We start from the raw sequence: 19,569 nt of genomic DNA, 5'->3' as shown, positions 1-19,569 counted from the left end.
TCTTCCAGAATCAATCATCGTAGGCCACTGAAAAGAATTTTTTTTTTTTGCAATATTAAATCATAGATACTAATTTTACATCTGTATATATAAAGGTCTACATATAACCATGCATTAAGCCTCATCCCAATTCTGGACATTCAGTGCAAGAATTGATTAGTTTTATTTTTAGAAGATACTTAAAAGATTTGATTACATTTCAAAATTTCACTTTTCACCTCTATTTAAATGACATTGACTTAAAATTTGATATAAATTTCCATTCCCTTTTTATTTTTAGTAGATAATTTCACATAACTTAGAAGAAACACAGTTATTTTGAAAGCATAGGTAAAACTAATTTTATTTTTGGCTTCTTTATATCTACATTTTGACAAAGTATATTCAAATCTTGTATTCTTTGAATGTATTTAACATTTCTTTAATCCTTTAGATCTTTAGTATCAGTCCAGCACAAAATTGGTGAAAATTTAAACCCTCCAGCTGTTTAAAAGATAAAACGTCGAGAATTATCTGGTCTCAAACCTCCAAAGCCACATTTACCTTCCTTGCTGGGAGGCCCGTTGTTTTCCTTCACTGTTTTGTTTTGATTGCTGAATGTGACTGGTTTCACGACCTATGAAGAGATTAGGCTCGGCAGTTAGACAACACTATTACCGAAGGCCAACGTGAAAGGGTTCCAAGGGCTCTGCCTCCCAGGTCGAGCGCAGGAACCCGGGCCCTGCCCATGACTACACATCTTACAAGGATCATGGAAGAGCGCCTCCCCCGTCGGTTTCCGTAGTGTAGTGGTTATCACGTTCGCCTAACACGCGAAAGGTCCCCGGTTCGAAACCGGGCGGAAACAGCAGCGGGCACTGTTGCTTTTAATTTAATCTGATTGAGTTAATTCGTCTACTTAAGCCATCTGCCTTTGGAATGTATGTACATATATGTATGAATACTATTTATAGTTTTCCACGTACTCTTGTCTTTTCCAATTGATTAGCAGTTCATTTCGACCAATACAGCCCACTTCTCTAGGTCCGTGATATAAGAAGGTGGTGTATGTCTTTAGAGCATTCCTTCAAAAAACTAACAATCCTGAAGGGTTAAAAGGCAACAAAAAGCAGGAATGCCACGCATCCATATATGAAATATTAAAAAGTGCAACTAGGAATAAGCTGGAAATACGTGGTCGAAGTCGGGTCATGTCGAGCTATTCGCAGGGAGATAGCGGTGGTAATGCAGGGACCGCACTGCTAAGCATTGTGTCTGTGGTGTCCGCCTCTGTTAGGGGTCTGCCTCGACGGAACCGAACAGTCCTGGGATGCGCATAATATGGTCGTTCCCAGCTTCCAGACGATGCCGCTGACGCGCAGAAACATCACAGGCGAGGAAACAGAAGTCGCAGATAACGGATGGAAAAGAGGGAAAGAAGCAGGGCACCGAGGGTGGGCACAGCCGGGAACGCAGCTGCGGTGCTGCCAGCGGACTGCCAGCGCCGATGGGGCCACCTCCACAGCACCGACACCATCGCGAGCGAGTCTGAATGTGTGTACCCTGACTGGTTTCACTCCGGTGAAACCTGATTTGGGGCCTTCCCATCCACCCCAGGGGGGCCACGTCCGCTCCTCGCGGGGGCACCTATGTCGCTCCCGCGCTCCCTCTAAGGCAGACCCACCCAGAGTCTTACCGGCATTCCTCCCCGTGCCCAGTGCTTCCTCCGCGGCTGGCTCAGGCCCAGGGACCTCAGTCTCTCCAGGTGTGTGGGCCAGCCGCCTCTTCCCGGACTCTCCCGCGCAGCTGGTTGGTCTGGAGCCTGTAGGATCCCGCAGGTGAGTTGGGAAGTAGGGTCTAGAGTTCAAGGCGAACAGGCAGTGAAGGCTTCAGAGAAGCAGCCCAGGGACGCTCGGTGGGGGGCCCCCAAATCAGGGTTTAATAGATGTTGGTAGAGACGCACATCTGTGGACCTCAGTAGTGCAGCTTGCTTTCACGCCTGGAAAATAGGGCTCAGGTGTTCGCACCTGCTGGGGCACACTTAAACATTTGACAAGCAACTTCTATCAGAGCAGGAAGCCAAAGAAAACATCAACGTTGTAAATCAAACTGTCTTTAAAGTTTCACACATCTTAAATGCAGACAAAGCATAACCAAAAATAGCATAAGGTACTAAAAAAATTAATATTTCCATGTATCATTGGTCTTTCATACGCATTTGTTTATTGTTTACTTTCCCAGAATTTACAGATGTAACTCACCCAACCAAGAAGGCTAGGGATTAGCATGGAATTTAGAGACCCAGAGGAGTGAAGAGTGAATTCTGGACCTCACCTGAAAATTCTCTCTCTCCTGCTGACCCAATTTTGTGTGTGTGTGTGTGTTTTCTTTTCTTTTCTTCATGTTTTACTGAGTTGAAGTGACTCAGTCAGTACATGCCTCTCACCCCAGGCTCCATACTGCTTAGAGTATCCCTTGCGCCCCTTACAAACTGACTTTCTTGGTGGCCCCAGAACTCTGGGAGGTCAGCACTATCAGTCAGTCAATCTTGCCAGGTGGATTTTGGTTTGTGCCTCAGCTAACCTAAGAGTTTTCATCCCTGCTCCTTGTGGAGACAGTAAACAAATCCAAAGCAATATAATTAACACCAAAAAACCAGCTGGGCTGGGCAAAAAGCCCAGCTGTCTGATTTGAGTCATATTTCTTTTAGGTTATACTTAGTGCTAACTTGTCATTCTGGTTTTAAAGCTTTCCAGACCTCATCTTGTTTCAGGTATTGCTATTATTCTCTTTTTAAAATTTTTATTTTAAATATATATACAATTAATTAACATATAATGTGTTTACTGGTTTTGGAGGTAGAGGTCAGTGTATTATTTCTTCTCTTTTTGATGCTTAAATTGTAGCTGCTTGTCAGTGGGTGCCCCTTCACATTGGCCCTTTTATCTTTTCAGCATAGTCCTGACAATTTTTTTAAAATTTCATTTATTTATTTATTTTTTAGAGTCCTGACAATTTGAAAGTATCTTTGTTTCTTGGCAGGTATTTCTTCTGCCTTAGGACAAAGGAGAATGTACAGGGATCTTCTTCTTCTTCTTTTTTTTTTTTTTGGAGTGAAGAGTAAATAAAAAAGCCAATGTAAGTGCCAGGCCAGTGCATGGAGTCCAAGGTCTCTGGCTCCCCCACTTCCTAGTACCCTAGGGTAATAGTTTAAAGGATGTGAGTTAACACTAAGGGTTTATTTAATTGTAGTTTTGCTAGATCTTTACATTTTTCAAATCAGGCTCAACATTATTACTCCATACAAAATTATCTACCAAATTTTTAAATCTGTCACTCATAAGTAATATATACCCTTATGCTTTATTTTTTTAAAAGCTTTTTATTAGTAAATTTAAAGTTGAGCTAATGTTATTATGAAAAAACAAGTACCTATTTCCCAGTTTCATCAATTTTCTCTCTTACACAATTCCAGTTTTATCTCTAACTCCATCACTTCCCACCCTACTGGCTCTGTCTCAGAGGGTAACAAGGACTATTTAACAAGGACTATGAGAAAATTAACGAGGGAGCTCTGGTAGAGTGGCAAGCAAACAGGACAGATGGGCTAAGATGTATCAGAAGAAGAGAATGAACTAAGTCAGGAAGATCAGAAGAAGCCAGCCTTTCAAAGATCCTGGGGAAAAGCCTTTGGGAGAGGGTTCAGACTCTGAAGTACGAGGGTGCTTGGTGGGCTCAAGGAGGAAAGGAAGAGCAGGGACTTGGGGGATAAGGAGCCACAGCAATACCTCCTTGGCTCTGCATTCTGATTACTCCATCCCCACCAGTTGCTGTTTTTGTTTACAAGTGTATAGAAAAAATTATGGAGGACACCGGATCTGTGTCTGAGAGGACTCTCAATAACAGTGTAATGAGAAATACAGCAGTACCTCAATGTGGAGTTTTAAAGGACAGATGAATGAACACATTCATTCAGAAGATTGCAAATAAAAACACACCTGGTGTTTCTAACTGCTTGAGTTGCTGCTTAAAGCAGAGAGACTACAGCAGGAACCAAGGTTCAGGTACTGGCTCTGCACTCCGGCTGTGACCTAATCAGTGCCTCCCTCTCCTCCACAGTCAATGAAGGTCCAGACAGATAAGTCTGTAATTGTCACCTGGAATGTCTAAGAGAAAATATCACCAGTGGCTTAGATGTTCAGAGTGACAACTTTTGATAACCATAGTTCATGAAGAAAGTAGTGAAAGGAACTAGTGATTGTTCCAGTCTAAAAATCACTAACTTTATAAGAAAAACAGTATTTGTAAGTTGAACCCAAAACCTTGAGAAAAACTAGGCTTTCACCTTTACAACTGTAATAAATTGAATATTAATCACAAAACAAGTTTGTATTCTTTTCCATATTCAAAAGCCTCTCTTGTCTTTAGACATTAAACATCTCAAATGGTAGCGGAGAAGGTTTCCCAAAATATCTAGTGGTTTTAATCCAGTTGGTCCTGACAAAGAATGGAGGAGCACGTCATTCTCGGTCATCTATTTGGCCACTCTTCCTTTGGCACACAGTCCTCCAGAATTAGGTTGCTCTGGTCAATATTTTATCTTTCTACTTACCCCAAATTTACATTTCCCAGGACACCAGCACGTAACGGACACCAGCCTTTAATTGAGGGGCCTTTGTATCCTTAAACAAATGTGATCTAAAATAAACAGCAATGAAATAACCAGGTAGCATTTGATGGTGGTTGAGCCATTTCACCTGATGTTACATAGACCCTTAGAGAATGACTTTTTCAAGTCTAGTAAAGGGAAACCACCAACTGTTAAAGAAAGAGCTGAAAGTGGAGTATTTTTAGACTAGTTACAAAATAGCCACAAATATCTTAAACCTGGAGATAATTTTCTGTTTCAACTGAGGTTTTATTTTTTTAAAGATTCTATTTATTTACTCTTGAGAGACACAGAGAGAGAGGCAGAGTCATAGAAGGAGAAGTAGGCTCCCTGCAAGAAGCCCAATGTGGGACTTGATTCCGGATCCCAGGATCATGCCCTGGGCCAAAGGCAGATGCTCAACCACTGAGCCACCCAAGCATCCCTAAAGTGATGTTTTAAATGAAAATATTCAAGTGCATGGTTGATTAATAAATTTATATGTAAGTTATATATAATTATTATCATACATGCATGATTTAATAATTTATATATGCCCCATATGACACCAAGATCAAAGAGAAAATCACATACAAATTTAATTTCTTGTATTTGGTCGAATTCTTCCTAAGTAAGCTCCTGTGAGAGACCAAAGGAGGGTCCCTCTTCCTGTCAGACAGTGCCCCATAGGCCCTGCAATGGGCATCACCTTGTCTTGTGGCACAGGCAGCAGGGGACTATGGCAATTTTAAGGGGGATAGAGTCATATTAGATTTGTTGAAGTGACCCATTGCCACCAAAGCAGTGAAGAAACAGGCAATCTGATTCATGGCTGGTCGGAAGGAATAATCAGCCTGTAAGGTCAACAGTGATCTGTCTGTTTCTATAAAGTTATACTCCGTATACACCTTGACCCAGCAATCTCACTTCTAGGAATTTGCTCCACAGATATGAGTGAGAAAGTGCAAAATAACAACACTACATACTTCTTAACTGCAGAATTGATCATAATAACAGGAGTTTGGAACCACTATAAATATTCATCAGTAGGTGATCTATTAAATAAACTATGATTTATCTATAGGGGAATATTATTCAGCTGTAAAAAAGAAGATTTAGAAAATGTCCTGCATCTTGAGATGGAAAGATCTTCAAATTAAAGAATTGTAATTATCTTTTTGTATAAAATAAAGGAAAATAGAAATATATTTGCATCAAAAATATATATAATTGTGCAAGAATATGTATGCAGGTACAAAAGTTGTTACCTAAGGAGGGAAGGTGACAGATGGTTTTCACTGAATATTTTTATATATGGTTCAATTTTTGAACAGTACAGTGTATAACCTATTCAAAAGATGTTTTAAAAGCTCATTTTGTGAAACTATGGAAAATGGTATGGTGGTTCTTCAAAAAATTAGACATAGAAATACTTGTTACGCTGGAATTAAAATTAGAAAGAAAAATAAGAAAAAAATAAATATTATGTTCTGCAATTCCACTTCTAGGTATATATTCTCAACAGAATTGAAAGCAGGAACTCGAACAGATACTTGCACATCCATGCTAATGTCACATTATTCACAATAGCCAAAAGGTGGAAGGAACCCAACCAAGTGGTTATAGACAGATGAACTATTAAAAAGAAAGTACAGTATATATATATAAAAGGACTGTAATATTTATTATAATTAACATATATTAATTATATATTATAATAATATATTATAATTAATATCATAATATTTATTGTAATATTTATATGTATATATAATATATTATATATATATATATATAATGGAGACTAGTCATAAAGATAGTAGAATGGTGGTTGCCAGGGGCTGGAGGAAGGACAGAATGGGGAGTTAGAAATTTCTTGGGTAGAATTGCAGTAGGGGAAGATGAAATAGTTCTGAGATGGATGGTGGTGATGGTTGCACAACTGTGTGAATGTGTGAAAAGCTACAGAACTGTACATGTAAAAATTATTGAAATAGTATATTGTATTGCACATATTTTAACAATTTTTAAAACTAAAAATTTACATATACCTAGATAAAATTCATTTTGTTAGCAGTAATTCATAAATTAATTGATGAACAAATGTAAAGCCACAAAAAAATACCCAACTGAATACCACACACAATGAAACTCCAGAATGGGATCTTTTTATTTGTAAATCCCAGAGTGAGTCAAGTACTGAACCAGTTGTTATTGAAGAAAAACAAGCCTCGCGCCCAACGTGGGGCTCGAACCCACGACCCTGAGATTAAGAGTCTCATGCTCTACCGACTGAGCTAGCCGGGCACCTGGAATCCCTCCTTCAACAATTCATACTTTAAGGTAGGATTCAGGCTACGTGTAGCTTCAGATTTAAAGGTAGATTCATTTGCAACGTAGACCCGGCCGCTAAACAGCCCGGAAATTCAAACTTCGCAGGTCCTACCTGACCGCCCCTCCCACCTAGGTCTGTTTAGTGCTTGCTCTGCTCTAAACATCGACCTAACATTTTTCCATTCCCGGAAAGCGCAGGACGCGAGGAAAGGAAAACAAGAGCCACCTAACGCCACTAGCAGGATCACTTCGTGAAACTTTCATCAGGAGTTTAGATGTAGGGTCTGGGGATTGTAGTGGGCGGGTCCCGCCGCCTCCCCTTCCGATCTGGGAAAACTCAAAGATACGGGATTTCCGGGCTCTGCAAACATTTAGCGTTTAAATACTTAGTAAGAGGAAAGTAAAAGCAACGCACACCGGCGCTGGAGATGCCGGGGATCGAACCCGGGGCCTCATACATGCAAAGCATGCGCTCTACCACTGAGCTACATCCCCACGTTACTAGAAAGTTTCCCAGTATGTTCCCTTGGCTGTTTATTAGCATAGAGAGCGTGCAGCTATCCTGGCAAGACAATCCAGCTACTGCAAAGCCGGTCTGGCAAAGCCTGTCCCGCAACGCCAGGAGCCGTGTTTGGGTTCTCTACTGACTGCAGGCGAGCGGATTTCCACTGAGGGACACTCGCGGGGACATCGAGCTGGAATAAACATCTGAAGGCAGCAGTGGAAAGTGTAGGAGAAATCATCAGGCACGATGCCCAAAATGAACTCAGCGGAAGAAGGAAAGTAAGGAAGACTGTGCAGGCTGCTACCGTTTGTTAAACAAGAAAAAGGAGAGTGCACCAAACTATACAATATCTGTATAAAATAATTCAGAATTGCAAAGTTGTTCTCTTGGGATGGGGAGGAGACTGGAATGCAGACGATGGGCACACTTTTCGCTGTGAAACTCTTTGTATATCTGAATTTTGAACAACGTTTAAATCAGTTCAATCCAAGAAAAGTTTACCAGTCTCTTACTATGTAACAAGAACCGCTTTAGAAGTCTGAGGGGTCCAACCCGTAACAAAACCAACTCAGTCATCCCCTTAACATCTCAAATTCCAGAGGAGGTAGTGTTATGAAACAGCCAGGTTGAAGGACAATGTGTTAAGATGCAATTTTAAACAATGTGGTTAGGGCAGGTTCTGCTGAGAGGATGACATTTGAAACAGGACTTGAAGGAGGTGGGAAGTAAGCCAAGCAAGTATGGGAAAAGAGAAGTGCAAGTACAAGTAAAAGCCAGTTCAAAGGTCCTGAAGTAGGAGCTTGTTGGCATGTTGCAGGAATAGCAAGGAGGTCCCTGTGGCAAGAGAGGAGTGGATCAACAAGGAAGAGTGACAGGAAATGTAGGTAGAGTCTGGGTGCAGGGGATGGGGTCAAAGAATGGGTAGGGCTTTAGGAGGATTACAAAGACTTCAACTTTTACTTTGAGCAGTGGGAGCCAATGAAGGGTCTGAGCAGAGGGGAACCTAACCTTGCTCTGACTTAACATTTCAACAGGACTGTTCTCACAGCTCGATGGAGAAGACAGGGTAGGGCAGTGTGTGACAGAAGGGGATAGAACTGTTGTGATCATCAGATCATGGAAGGTGGTACACAGATCATGGAAGGGTGTGAGAGAGTGAGGACACAGAGGGGACTGAAGGTGGAGTCTGTGCAATGTGTTCCTCTTGGGAGTCACAGAGGACTCCCTGGTATGGCCTGAACACCTGAAGGGATAGAGTTGCTGTTAACTGGGGTTGGGTGGGGAAGGCTCTGGAAAGAACAGGTGGAGGGCAGATTTGAAGTATGGTGTTGTTTATGGTGAGTGTGTGATAGTCCACAGAACATGCTGCTGGGACTTGGATGTGGAAGCCAGACATAGTAGGAGACACTGGGTGGGGATGTGTATTGTGGCCTCAGCAAGAATAGGGTCTTTCAGGCCAAGAAAATGGAAGAGATCAGTAGTATAGGACTGAGCAAGTGGAGGAAGAGGAGGAAGAAACCACAAGAGTGGCCAAGAAAAAGGTAGGAGGCCACGGATGCAGTTGGAGAGCCAGGGCCTATGGCATCCTGGAAGGTGCCAGGGAAGTGGCAGCAAGGAGGAAGCATTGGAGGAAAGGGCAAATGAAGTGAGGCCTGAGAAAGAGCCTTTGCCTTTGAGTTAGGATCTCTGAGGTCACTGGTGACCTTGACAAGACTGGTTTCTGAGGAGGGTGGTGTCTAAAGCCTGCCCTGGGTGACCTCAGGAGTGAGGAAAGAAGTGGAAGCCAATATTCCTGGCAGTTCTGGAGGGACCGCAAAGGGCTGGGTTATTTTGGTGGAGATTACAGTAGGGAAAGGTATTGTAAATGTTTTATTTGTTCAAAGCCAAAAATTGAATAAACAAGGAGGGGAGAACCACCGTGGGAAAAGTAGCCACAGACGTGGTTACAAAGCCAGGATTGGGGGTGGGGGCAAGAGCCACCTTCCAGACACTAAATTTAGCTCGCCCCGGGTCAGGACAAACCTGTACTGCGGGAACCTGACACTGTGGCCAGGGCGCTGGGCCCTTGGACATCCCGGCAACCGGGAGTGGCGCCCAGCTGGGTGTGTGCGCCCACCTGTCCGGGCCCGTTTCCCACGTCTGACTGATCCAGGCAGGGGGTGGACAAGGGGGGTCGCGGAGGGGCTGCGCAAGGGGGGCGCCGGAGGAGGGTGCCAGGAGACCAGCGGAGCCGCAGACCACGGCCGGGGTTCACGCGGCCAGGGCGGCCCAGGGCGGGGACGCGCGGCGCTGGCCTGCACTCGGCCCGCCTACAGACACGCTCTCGCGCTCTCGTGTCCCAGCCCGGCAAGCTCGCGGCTCGAGGCTCTGCCAGCCCGACTTCAGCCCCGCCCTTCCTCTCCCAGCGGGTGCTCGGAGGCCTCCTCGGGCCTCTGCACCCCTCGCCCCTCGACGTCCCCGGCACCGCCCGACCCGGGGCGCTGGGGGAGCGCATGGCGGCGGTGGGGCTGCGGACGGACCCCGGGGCCGGGGCCGAGGCGCTGGCCCTGGCGGCAGAACTGCAGGGCGAGACCACCTGCTCTATATGCCTGGAGCTCTTCCGCGAACCCGTGTCGGTCGAGTGCGGTCACAGCTTCTGCCGCTCCTGCATAGCGCGCTGCTGGGAGCGCCCCGGCCCCGGCCCCGGCCCCGGCCCTACCGCAGCGCCGCGCGCGCTGCCCTGCCCGCTGCCCTGCCCCCAGTGCCGGGAGCCAGTGCGGCCCAGCCAGCTGCGGCCCAACCGGCAGCTGGCCTCGGTGGCCACGCTGCTGCGGCGCTTCAGCCTACCCGGGGCCGCGCCCGGCGAGCGCGCACTCGCGGAGGCGGCCTGGGCGGGTTGCGCCCTGCATGGCGAACCACTCAAGCTCTACTGCCAGGACGACGGTCGCGCCATTTGCGTGGTGTGCGACCGCGCCCGCGAACACCGCGCGCACGCGGTGCTGCCCCTGGATGAGGCTGTGCAGGAGGCTAAGGTAAGCGCCCGCGCCCCCCGTGCAGGTCCCCAGGGCCCCAGCCCGGGTTCCGCCTGCCTGCATGTGCGGGGCAGAGGGCAAGCAGGCAGGCCTGCGGGAGGCCCGGGTGAGACCCTGCCGCTTCTCTCCTCTGCCACGCTAGCCAGCCTTGCCCTGGGACTCAGGGCAGCGCTCTCCGTGTCACCGCTACATCATTAATACCATCCTACCCGCCACCTCGAGTTTCCCTCTGGGCTCCTTCCTGGACCACCTTCGCGATACCTCTACAGACTTGGCGATTTTCATCCTGCTTGTCAGCCCCTGGCTTCTAGCAGCGCTGCCATCACACCCACACTTCCTCTGTCCACCCTCTCGGCCCTTTCCCTGCGGTGGCTCTGTGCTGCGTCCTGGGCCGAGTGGGGCGACTTTTCCAGGAGACTGGGGTAAGGCAGCGGGTGCCTGCTGCCTGGTTTGAGTGGAGCAGCAAAAGCTGTCGGTGGGCTGTGTCAAACATGTGGATCTTGGGCACTCTCTTTCCTGCCTCCTTACTGCCTCAGCACACAGCCCCCAGTCTTTTACTCTTTATTCCACTTCAGCCCTCCCACCCAGATGGCTTTCTGGTTCTGGGAGGGGTTTAGAGTTTTTTAAAATTTAAATTCAATTAGCCAACATATAAGTACATACTTAGTTTCCGATGTGGCATTCAACAATTTATCAGTTGCCTATAACACATGGTGCTCATCACATCCCATGCCCTCCTTAATGCCCATCCCCCAATTACCCCATCTCCCACCCACCTCCCTTCTAGCAACCCTGTTTGTTTCGAATAAGTAAGAGTCTCTCGTGGTTTGTCTCCCTCCCAGACAGCTTTCTGATGGTGAGGAGGAAAACAGAGGGGAAAACTAGGTAGGTTGGGCTGCTACAGGGCCTGCCTGCATTTCGGCTTGGATTGTGAACAGATGGTCTGGAGAAGTGAGACCTTGGGGCCTTAGGAGTCACCCTTCAGTTGCCCCGTACACCTATGTACTTCTGTGCAGGCTATAGCCATCTGGATGTCCAGATATGGCTTCAGCCCTGCCTCCTATTCTTCAATGAAGAGGGTCTTCTCTTTCTCCTAGATGGCTCCAGAAAGGCACATGTAGGGGTTTCCAGAGGCCTCTTACCATAATGTCTCCTTTCTCACCCTTTTGCAGGAACTCCTGGAGTCCAGGCTGAAGGTCTTGAAGAAGGATCTGGAGGACTATGAAGCATTTCGTTCCACTGAAGAGAAGGAGAGCAAGGAGCTTCTGGTGAGCGGGCATCCTCCAGGTGGATCCTCTTTGGGTGACAACAGAGGACCACCCACCATCCTGGGCCTGTGTGTGCACTCTTTAAAAAGAAGTAAAGTGAAGAGTGAAAGTTGGAGGAGTAACAAATGTTAAAGGACAACATTTAGCTGAGTAAAATTTGCAGGTATTATTGGCTTTATTCAGCAATTCATGAATTGAGCAGCATTCCATCTGGCAGATAGAAAAGAACTCTGAAAAGCTATACAAAGCAAAAGAATTTATAGGCAGACATGAGCAGGAACAAGGAATTTATACTAGGCCAAAAAGCAGATTGGTTATTGCAGTTACTTTCCCTGTTGGGGAGGGTAGAGGTTTATCAGGCAGTTACTTAACCAATACTGATCAGGTAATTCCTGATTGGCTGATGTGAGATTCTCTTTCTGAGAAAACTGAAACTGTGATTAAGTCTCTGTTTCCTAATGTGGGACTTAGCATCAGTGACTCCATTTTGAGCCTCTTGTGTAGTTTCTAACTCAAAATAAATGTGTTTGGGGGTGGAAAGGAAGTGACCTCAGTTTAATCTTTACAGTGGCTCTGGGAGACATTAAGTAATGTCCTAAATATTTCTCCTACTTTCCAAGTGAGACAGCTGCATCCCTGGGTGGTTCTGGGGCAAATCTGAAGTTGCCCTAGGTAGGTGGGAGAGCACATTTGTGACAGGGAACTCGAGAGCATGTGTTGAAACTGCTGTGTAAGGATATCTAAACTAGAGGATGTGTGTGGTGGGTATGTGTAGGTGAGCCTCTGACCCCTGAACAGTGAGATGAGTGGAATTCTGTCCTGTGGAATGGCTCAGATGCTACTGTCCAAATGCTACATCTTGACATCCCATTGCCTATCCCAATTCTCCCCTCCTGAGACAGAAGCAGATGGCAGCTGAGCGAGAGAAGGCGGGCGCGGAGTTCCAGGCACTGAGGGCCTTCCTGGTGGAGCAGGAAGGCCGGCTCTTGGGCCGCCTGGAGGAGCTGTCCCGGGAGGTGACACAGAAGCGGAATGAGAACATAGCTCAGCTTGAGGGTGAGATCACCCAGCTCTCCAAGCTCAGCAGCCAAATCCAGGAGACATCTCAAAAGCCTGACCTTGAATTTCTCCAGGTGAGTCTGGATTGGCCAAGAAGTATGAATCATTTATCCCCAGGCATCACAAATGGCAAGTGAGAACAGAGTCAGGTTCTGTGAATTTAGTAGAATCACATACTCAAGCAGAAGGGGACTGCAGAAAAGTGCCCTTCTTCTCCTGGGTTTAAAGGTCTAAAAAGATGTGGTAAAACTGTCTTGACCTTGAGCCGCAATAAAGATCTTATTGGCTTTACTCAACAATTCATGAATTGGGCTGAATACAATCTAGCAGACAGAAAGGAGTTCCAAAGAGCTGTATACAAGGTGTACGTCATATTCCAGTATATAAACCTTGTGACAAAAATCTCAGAAAATAATACTTATCTTTAGTACATGTAATGCGTTTTTTGACATTTTCTATTTTATTTCCTTTTAAAATAGTCACAGGGACGCCTGAGTGGCTCAGTGGTTGAGCTTCTGCCTTTCGCTCATGGCGTGATTCTGGGATCTGGGATTGAGTCCCACATCGGGCTCCTTGCAGGAGCCTGCTTCTCCCTCTGCCTGTGCTTCTGCCTCTCCCTCGTGTTTCTCATGAATAAATAAATAAAATAAATAGTCACAATCCACAAATAAACTTCACAAGGCACAAATGGGTCAAGCATACTCATTTAGAAGATACTGGTCTGAGTGGCCAGTCATTGCGGAAGGGCTATGACTTCCCTGGAGTGGTGTCGGGAGCAGAGGCAACACTGGATACCAGCACATGGCTCCAGTGATGATTCAGTAATGAAGGGAGCATTTGCAAAGCCCTGGGAAGGGAGGCGATGAGACACCCAGCAATCAGGCACAACAGGAAGCCACTGCCCTCTGGGCCACATGCAGGTGGTTGGGGGTGGTACACCTTATTGCTTACTCTCTAGAAGTAGGGCAAGAGGCCAGTTTTATTTTCTCAAAGGTGACTGGTGGTTACGTGATGCTGAGTTGGTTTTCTTTCATCTTTCTCACCAGGAATTCAAAAACACCTTAAGCAGGTGAGTGGACCTAGGAGTGCCTTAGGCCTCTACAAGCTGGCTCTTCTTTTCCACTGAGGTCTCTCTCTTCATTCCCTCACTGCTGACCTCTCACCTCCCAACTCCCACACCTCCTTACCAATGTAACTTCTAAGGCAAATGTCCACCTGACTGGCTGTGGATATTCTGTTGTAAGACCAGCCTCTTCTTTCTTTGCCTCTCCCCACCAAAGAGGACCTTGCCATCCTCAGTCCGGTGGGAGTAGGACAGTATTTGCGGGCTTCCTCTGGGTCTTTGTCCTGCAGGTGCAGCAATGTGCCTGGCCCCAAGCCCACCACAGTCTCTTCTGAGATGAAAAATAAAGTCTGGAATGTTTCCCTCAAGACCTTTGTCTTAAAGGGGCTGCTCAAGAAGTTCAAAGGTAGGGGCCTGTGCTTGGGGCTGGGCCACTCAGTGCTGGAGGCCATGGTGTGTTTTGGTATTTTGGGGTCCCAAGGATGTGCCTTTCCAAAAGCTGTGTGAGAAAATTGGAGCTAGAGTGTGTCAAGGCCAGATTGGTGCACAGAGATGAGGGTGGCAAATCCATTCAGCAACAATCCCCCTCAAGCCACCCCCCTAACCTCCTCAACACAAAGATACCCCCAGGGACAGGTGGGGTAGTGGATTAGGGGCAAAAAGAGGGATGAGGAGGAAGAGTTCAGGTCAGACTAGCTCAGGCTAAAGAGAGGAGACATGGGAGAGGTAGAGTTAGGATACTGCCCCTTCCCTATCCCCTACACTTGACCCAGTGTCTGCACATCAACTCTCAGCCTCTGGGGTATCTGGGGAGTGAGTGAGCCAGTGGGGCTGTAAATGTCAGAGGAGGTGGTATCACCGTCATTGCCAGAGAGATAATCTCCTAAGCCATTGACGCATACCCCACTTTGTTTCTCCTCAGAGGATCTTCGAGAAGAACTGGAGAAAGAGGAGAAAGGTATGATGGTTGCTCTGATAGTGAGTTCCCAGGATTTGTCCATGTAGAGAATCCATTCCCTGCCCATGGCTGTTTCTCTGGGCTTTGCGCATGGTTGGTTCCTTCTGCTGGTATACGGCCTACGTCTGCCTTCTGCCGTCTGCTTCCTTTTCTCCCTCATCCCTGCCTCCCAGTTCTGGCTCCCTCAGGCTGCAGGGGGACCTACAGGCCTATAAACTGTGGGTCAGTCTCCCCTCCCGGACAGGCTGTCTCCCCTATTCCTGCTCCCAGACAGAGACCTCTTCTGGGGACAGTGGTTGTGTGCAGGGGTCAGGGGAAAGCAGAGGGAGGAGGCTGAAGACAGGAAGGGAGGTGGTTCTTACTATTGCAGAGCTCTGGGTTGAGTGAGATCCAACCCCACAGGAAGGCAGGGGAAGTCTCATATTCCTGATACTCTTGACTGAACAAGCTAAGTCAGAATTTACCTTGGAAAAATCTAAACCAAGTCAGAGCATGCCACTCCTCTGCTCAGGACCCTGGGACAGCCCTTTCACTCAATATAGTCCTCACTGAGGTCTTCCAGGCTTAGGGATCTGGCCTCACTGCACACTCTTCCCTGGTTTACTCTGCGCAGCCACAACAAGCCCTCCTTGCTGCTCTTGAAATGCACCAAGCACACACTCACCTCAGGGCATTTGCACTGAGCTGGCTGGGCCTCAGCCTGGTATATGTGTCCTCCAGACAGCTGAATATCTGGCTTCCTCATTTCCTTTCTGTGTTTGCTGTGAATTACATAATGAGACCTTTTTGCCTTCCCTGGCCACTCTAGATGAAATTACAGCCTTCTTTCCTGATTCCTCATATTATCTATGTCATTTATTGTCTCTCCTTCCCTTTCTCCCAGAAAGGAAGCTGATGGAGGACAGGGATACTGAACTGTGGGATTCCTGGGGCCTGTGATAGTCCTGGAAGATAGTACTTAGGACAAGTGTGCATATTTTAAGTTTTTATTATGAAAATTTTTAGCGTACACAAAAGTAGATCATAATGAATAATTACGTCATCATACACCTTCAGCTAATATTTTTCATAAACACTCCTACCCACTTCTTCCCACTGGAAGCAAATCATGAATAAGTGATTTCCATAAATATTAGCATGTTATCTCTAAAGATAGACTTTTAAAAACCCCCACAAAACCATAATCACAATTAGAAAAATTAATGGTTCCTTCCAATATTTAGTGTTCAATATTTTGCAATCGTCTTTTAAATTGGACTTGCCAATCTGTTTGAATTGGGATTCAAATTGGGTTCATTCTCCCTCCGGTCTGACCTCGCCATGTACTTGCGGGGGATCGGTGGAGGCGAAGGAACCGACAGAGTTGTGCCAGGGGCTTGCATGGGACGCCTCTCTCTGTCTCTGCCTTCAGTGGAGCTGACCTTGGACCCAGACACCGCCAACCCCCGCCTCATCCTCTCCCTGGATCTTAAGAGCGTGCGCCTCGGGCAGCGGGCGCAGGACCTGCCCTGCCACCCATGCCGCTTCGACACCAACACGCGAGTGCTGGCGTCCTGCGGCTTCTCCTCCGGCAGGCACCACTGGGAGGTGGAGGTGGGCTCCAAGGACGGCTGGGCCTTCGGTGTGGCGCGGGAGAGCGTGCGCCGCAAGGGCCTCACGCCCTTCACCCCGGAGGAGGGCGTGTGGGCGCTGCAGCTCCACAGCGGCAAGTACTGGGCGGTGACCAGCCCCGAACGGACACCCCTCAGCTGTGGCCACCTGTCCCGAGTGCGCGTGGCGCTGGATCTGGAAGTGGGGGCCGTGTCCTTCTACGCCACGGAGGACATGCGCCACCTCTACACCTTCCGCGTCAACTTCCACGAGCGCGTGTTTCCCCTTTTCTCTGTCTGCTCCACGGGCACCTACTTGCGAATTTGGCCTTGAGGGGAGGCGTCCGCTTCCCAGGGAGGGTGAGTCACTCACAGGTGCCTTCTTCCATGTTCAGGCCGCCCAGGGGAAGCACTGTTGCGCTCTGTCGCAGCCCCCCAGTTCCTTTGGGCCTGCCCTCCAGACACGGCCCCGGAGGCCCTAGACCACAACATTGGAGTCTGCAGAGTGGGCGCTCTGCGGTCAACCCAGCAGGGGAAGAGGTGCCTTGGACCCTGGGGGCCTGTCCTCTACCTGTTGTCTGCATGTGTATCTGGCGCGAGCTGTGAGGCAGTGGAGGCTGGTGAGGACCTGAGCCCAGCTCCTGACAGAGGTACTTCCCGTCACTGGGGCTTACTGTCTGGTCTTAGCAGGTCTCCCCTTCTGTGGAGCAACACCAAGCCCAGTGCTGTCCTCAGGGCATGCAGGAGCGTGTGGCCCAGACAGCCAAGTTCATGATCACTTCTGCTTTCCCTTCTTGTCAACTGTCAGCCCTGCCTTCAGACACCTGATCCATCTGGCCTGTGGTCTCTACTCAGGAAGGAGCATTGTACTCCCAGCTGAAACAGCCTGAGCCAGAACTGGAAGGAGATTCTTGTCTTGACCTGTATGTAAGAGGAAAGCCCAGGACATTGGCATTTGGTGTGGCTACCTTCCAATACCCTTAACCCAATGATACAGAATGATATGTTCATTCTTGGCCACGGTGACAGCCTTGTGTTCTCACAGATGCCTAAACGCCTTTCAAATACAAAGTATAGTCTCCCTTGAGTAAGGAGACCAAAAGTTAGGGAATTTTGAAACATAGAATAGCACTTAAAATTTTACAAATGTGACTAATATGATCATGGGAATTCACAGAGCACAAATATGCCTCTCACATACCCTTTCTGGAACTTGCTAAATGTATGCCAACAGCAGAGGACCCTGCTGTCAAGGTCTGCTCAGCCTATGCCCTGCTTGGGGTGTTACTCCCTTGGCTAATTGTTTGTTCCCTAGCTTTTGTTGGGTTGTCCCCTGCTTGGTACTTCCCAGGGAAGTGGGATGAGGAGATGGAAATATAGACTGAGCTCATTTCTAGGGTGGCTTAGCTCATTCTTGACTCCCACAGTCTGAGTGCAAGAGCACAGTAGGAGCAAAGGTTTCTGCTAGACTGGGTGAGCAGATGTGTTTAAGTGTGTGAAGAATGTGTGCATGTGTGTTTGTATCTCAGATTGAAGGGGCAGGGGTGTGTGCGGATTTTGGAGAGGGCATTTATCAGCATGTGCATAGGGTTTAGGAAAATAGACCCAGGTCATTTTGGTAATATCCTATTTTTCATTTGTTGTTAAATATTAACCAACCCCTATTTAGGTGAGGGCCATAGTTTCCTTCCCCACTACCTGGCTACTTGGCTAGATGAAAGCCAGTCTCAGACCTATTCTGTCCTGCACAGGTTGTTTAGACAGATGTGTTGGCATGTAGGGACAGTGACAATTGAACAATCTGGTCTGCAAGTGTCATGGAGTTTTTGTACTCTATCCCTGAGATGCTTCAAACTTCCATATAAGGGTCTTATAGGGTAGGCATAACACTGTTCTAGAGGCAGACCCAGTCGACATAGCATGGTAATCAGAATCCAGTGTCCTATGGGCTGGGGACAGGATCATCCAAGAGTCCAGCCTACAGGGGTGGCTCAGTCAGTCAAGCAACTGGCTCTTGATTTTGGCTTGGGTCTGCACTGGGCATGGAACCTGCTTAAGATTCTCTCTCTCCCTCTCCCTCTGCACAACTCCCTTCACCCCAGCTTATACTGTCCCTCTCTCCAATAAATAAATAAATCTTTAAAAAATGAGTCCAACCTACAATATCATTGTATCATTCCAGAGGGTGAATCCTATATTGTGTTCATACACAGAGAGTAGGGTTGGAACACTGTAGCAGGTGTTTGCATACCACTAATTTCCACAAGGAAAGCCCATTTTTAACATTCACTTGCTAATTAAATTGGCTAGTGTTATCATCAAGCCCTAATGTTATCTGGGCTTGTATGGCTTTTGAATTGAGTATCACAGTTAAAGTCACACAACTGTGTCGAAATACTGCAATGCATATTACAGGTCACAGAAAGTGGATGTCTGGTGGAGAAGCTTGTAGGGCCAGGTCTGGGGACTGCTGGGGTGTCTGTCTGTGTGTATATTTTCAGCTTTTGTGTTTGTGTTTGTGAATGTGATTGTGTGTCTACCAGACTGTGTTTGCAGAATAACTACATAGATACCTATATATCTGAAGAAATATAACAACAGTTACAGTAATAATCACACACTTAGGGTAAGAGATGTTCTCTTTTTGTCACTAGGGCAGTGCAGTGACTTCAGATGACACAGTGCTGGTGTGAGGATATGTGTGATCGTGTGCATTTTTCCCTACCAACCTTTGGGCATCCTAAGATCTGTGAAATGTTTGGATCTTTGAAAGCAATGACTGACTTAACTTGGGTCTTCCTGATCCCACCTATTAATCCCAGATCCTTGTGATCTGCATGAGGAACCGACAGTTTGCTCACAACAGACCCTCACGTGGCTCCTCAGCTTGCAGACTGAGGGGGCACCCATAGATCCAAGTCACCTGGCTTTGCAGGGACCATAGGGCAGGTCGGGCCACCAGGTCAAGGCCTGCCACTTACAGCCACCACTTTCTTTTTTTAAGTTTTAATTTTAATTCCAGCTAGTTAGCATACATTGCTTCAAGTGTACAATATAGTGATTCAACACTTCTACACATCACCCTGTGCTCATCATGACAGGTGTACTGTAATCCCCATCACCTATTTAACCTATTTCCCCACCCCTTCCCCTCT

General features: G+C 47.2%; 1 protein-coding gene and 3 non-coding genes across 8 annotated transcripts; 2 read left to right on the top strand and 2 right to left on the bottom strand.

The window, feature by feature from the left end:
- Positions 1-774: 774 nt before the first annotated feature.
- TRNAV-AAC (transfer RNA valine (anticodon AAC)) lies at positions 775-847 on the top strand. Its single transcript has one exon. It is a non-coding gene; the product is annotated as a tRNA-Val (tRNA).
- A 6,014-nt stretch (positions 848-6,861) lies between these two features.
- TRNAK-CUU (transfer RNA lysine (anticodon CUU)) lies at positions 6,862-6,934 on the bottom strand. Its single transcript has one exon. It is a non-coding gene; the product is annotated as a tRNA-Lys (tRNA).
- A 450-nt stretch (positions 6,935-7,384) lies between these two features.
- TRNAA-UGC (transfer RNA alanine (anticodon UGC)) lies at positions 7,385-7,456 on the bottom strand. Its single transcript has one exon. It is a non-coding gene; the product is annotated as a tRNA-Ala (tRNA).
- Positions 7,457-9,751: 2,295 nt separating this feature from the next.
- On the top strand, positions 9,752-18,564 carry TRIM7 (tripartite motif containing 7). 5 transcript variants are annotated; one of them, XM_072840387.1, is made up of 8 exons: positions 9,766-10,477; positions 11,650-11,745; positions 12,648-12,878; positions 13,851-13,873; positions 14,158-14,273; positions 14,790-14,825; positions 16,810-17,064; positions 17,223-18,564. In XM_072840387.1, exons 1-8 carry the CDS (start codon positions 9,959-9,961, stop codon positions 17,240-17,242), a joined length of 1,296 nt encoding a protein of 431 aa, XP_072696488.1. In that variant the 5' UTR covers positions 9,766-9,958; the 3' UTR covers positions 17,243-18,564. The 5 variants fall into 5 exon arrangements, with proteins under 5 accessions (XP_072696489.1, XP_072696488.1, XP_072696487.1 ...); XM_072840386.1 differs by having other exon boundaries at positions 9,775-10,477; positions 16,810-18,564; XM_072840385.1 differs by lacking the exon at positions 17,223-18,564 and having other exon boundaries at positions 9,775-10,477; positions 16,237-16,948.
- The last annotated feature ends 1,005 nt before the right edge of the window (positions 18,565-19,569 follow it).

Source organism: Canis lupus, chromosome 10 (assembly GCF_048164855.1).
Source record: "Canis lupus baileyi chromosome 10, mCanLup2.hap1, whole genome shotgun sequence".
In the NCBI taxonomy this organism is placed as follows: Eukaryota; Metazoa; Chordata; class Mammalia; order Carnivora; family Canidae; genus Canis; species Canis lupus.
This window is presented reverse-complemented; position numbering and strand designations above follow the sequence as displayed.

Coding starts and splice junctions, on each gene's coding strand:
- TRIM7 (XM_072840385.1), top strand. CDS start 9,959: ATGGCGGCGGTGGGGCTGCGGACGGACCCCGGGGCCGGGGCCGAGGCG. Junction 13,874..14,157: donor TTCAAAAACACCTTAAGCAG/GTGAGTGGACCT, acceptor TTTGTCCTGCAG/GTGCAGCAATGTGCCTGGCC. Junction 14,274..14,789: donor GCTGCTCAAGAAGTTCAAAG/GTAGGGGCCTGT, acceptor GTTTCTCCTCAG/AGGATCTTCGAGAAGAACTG.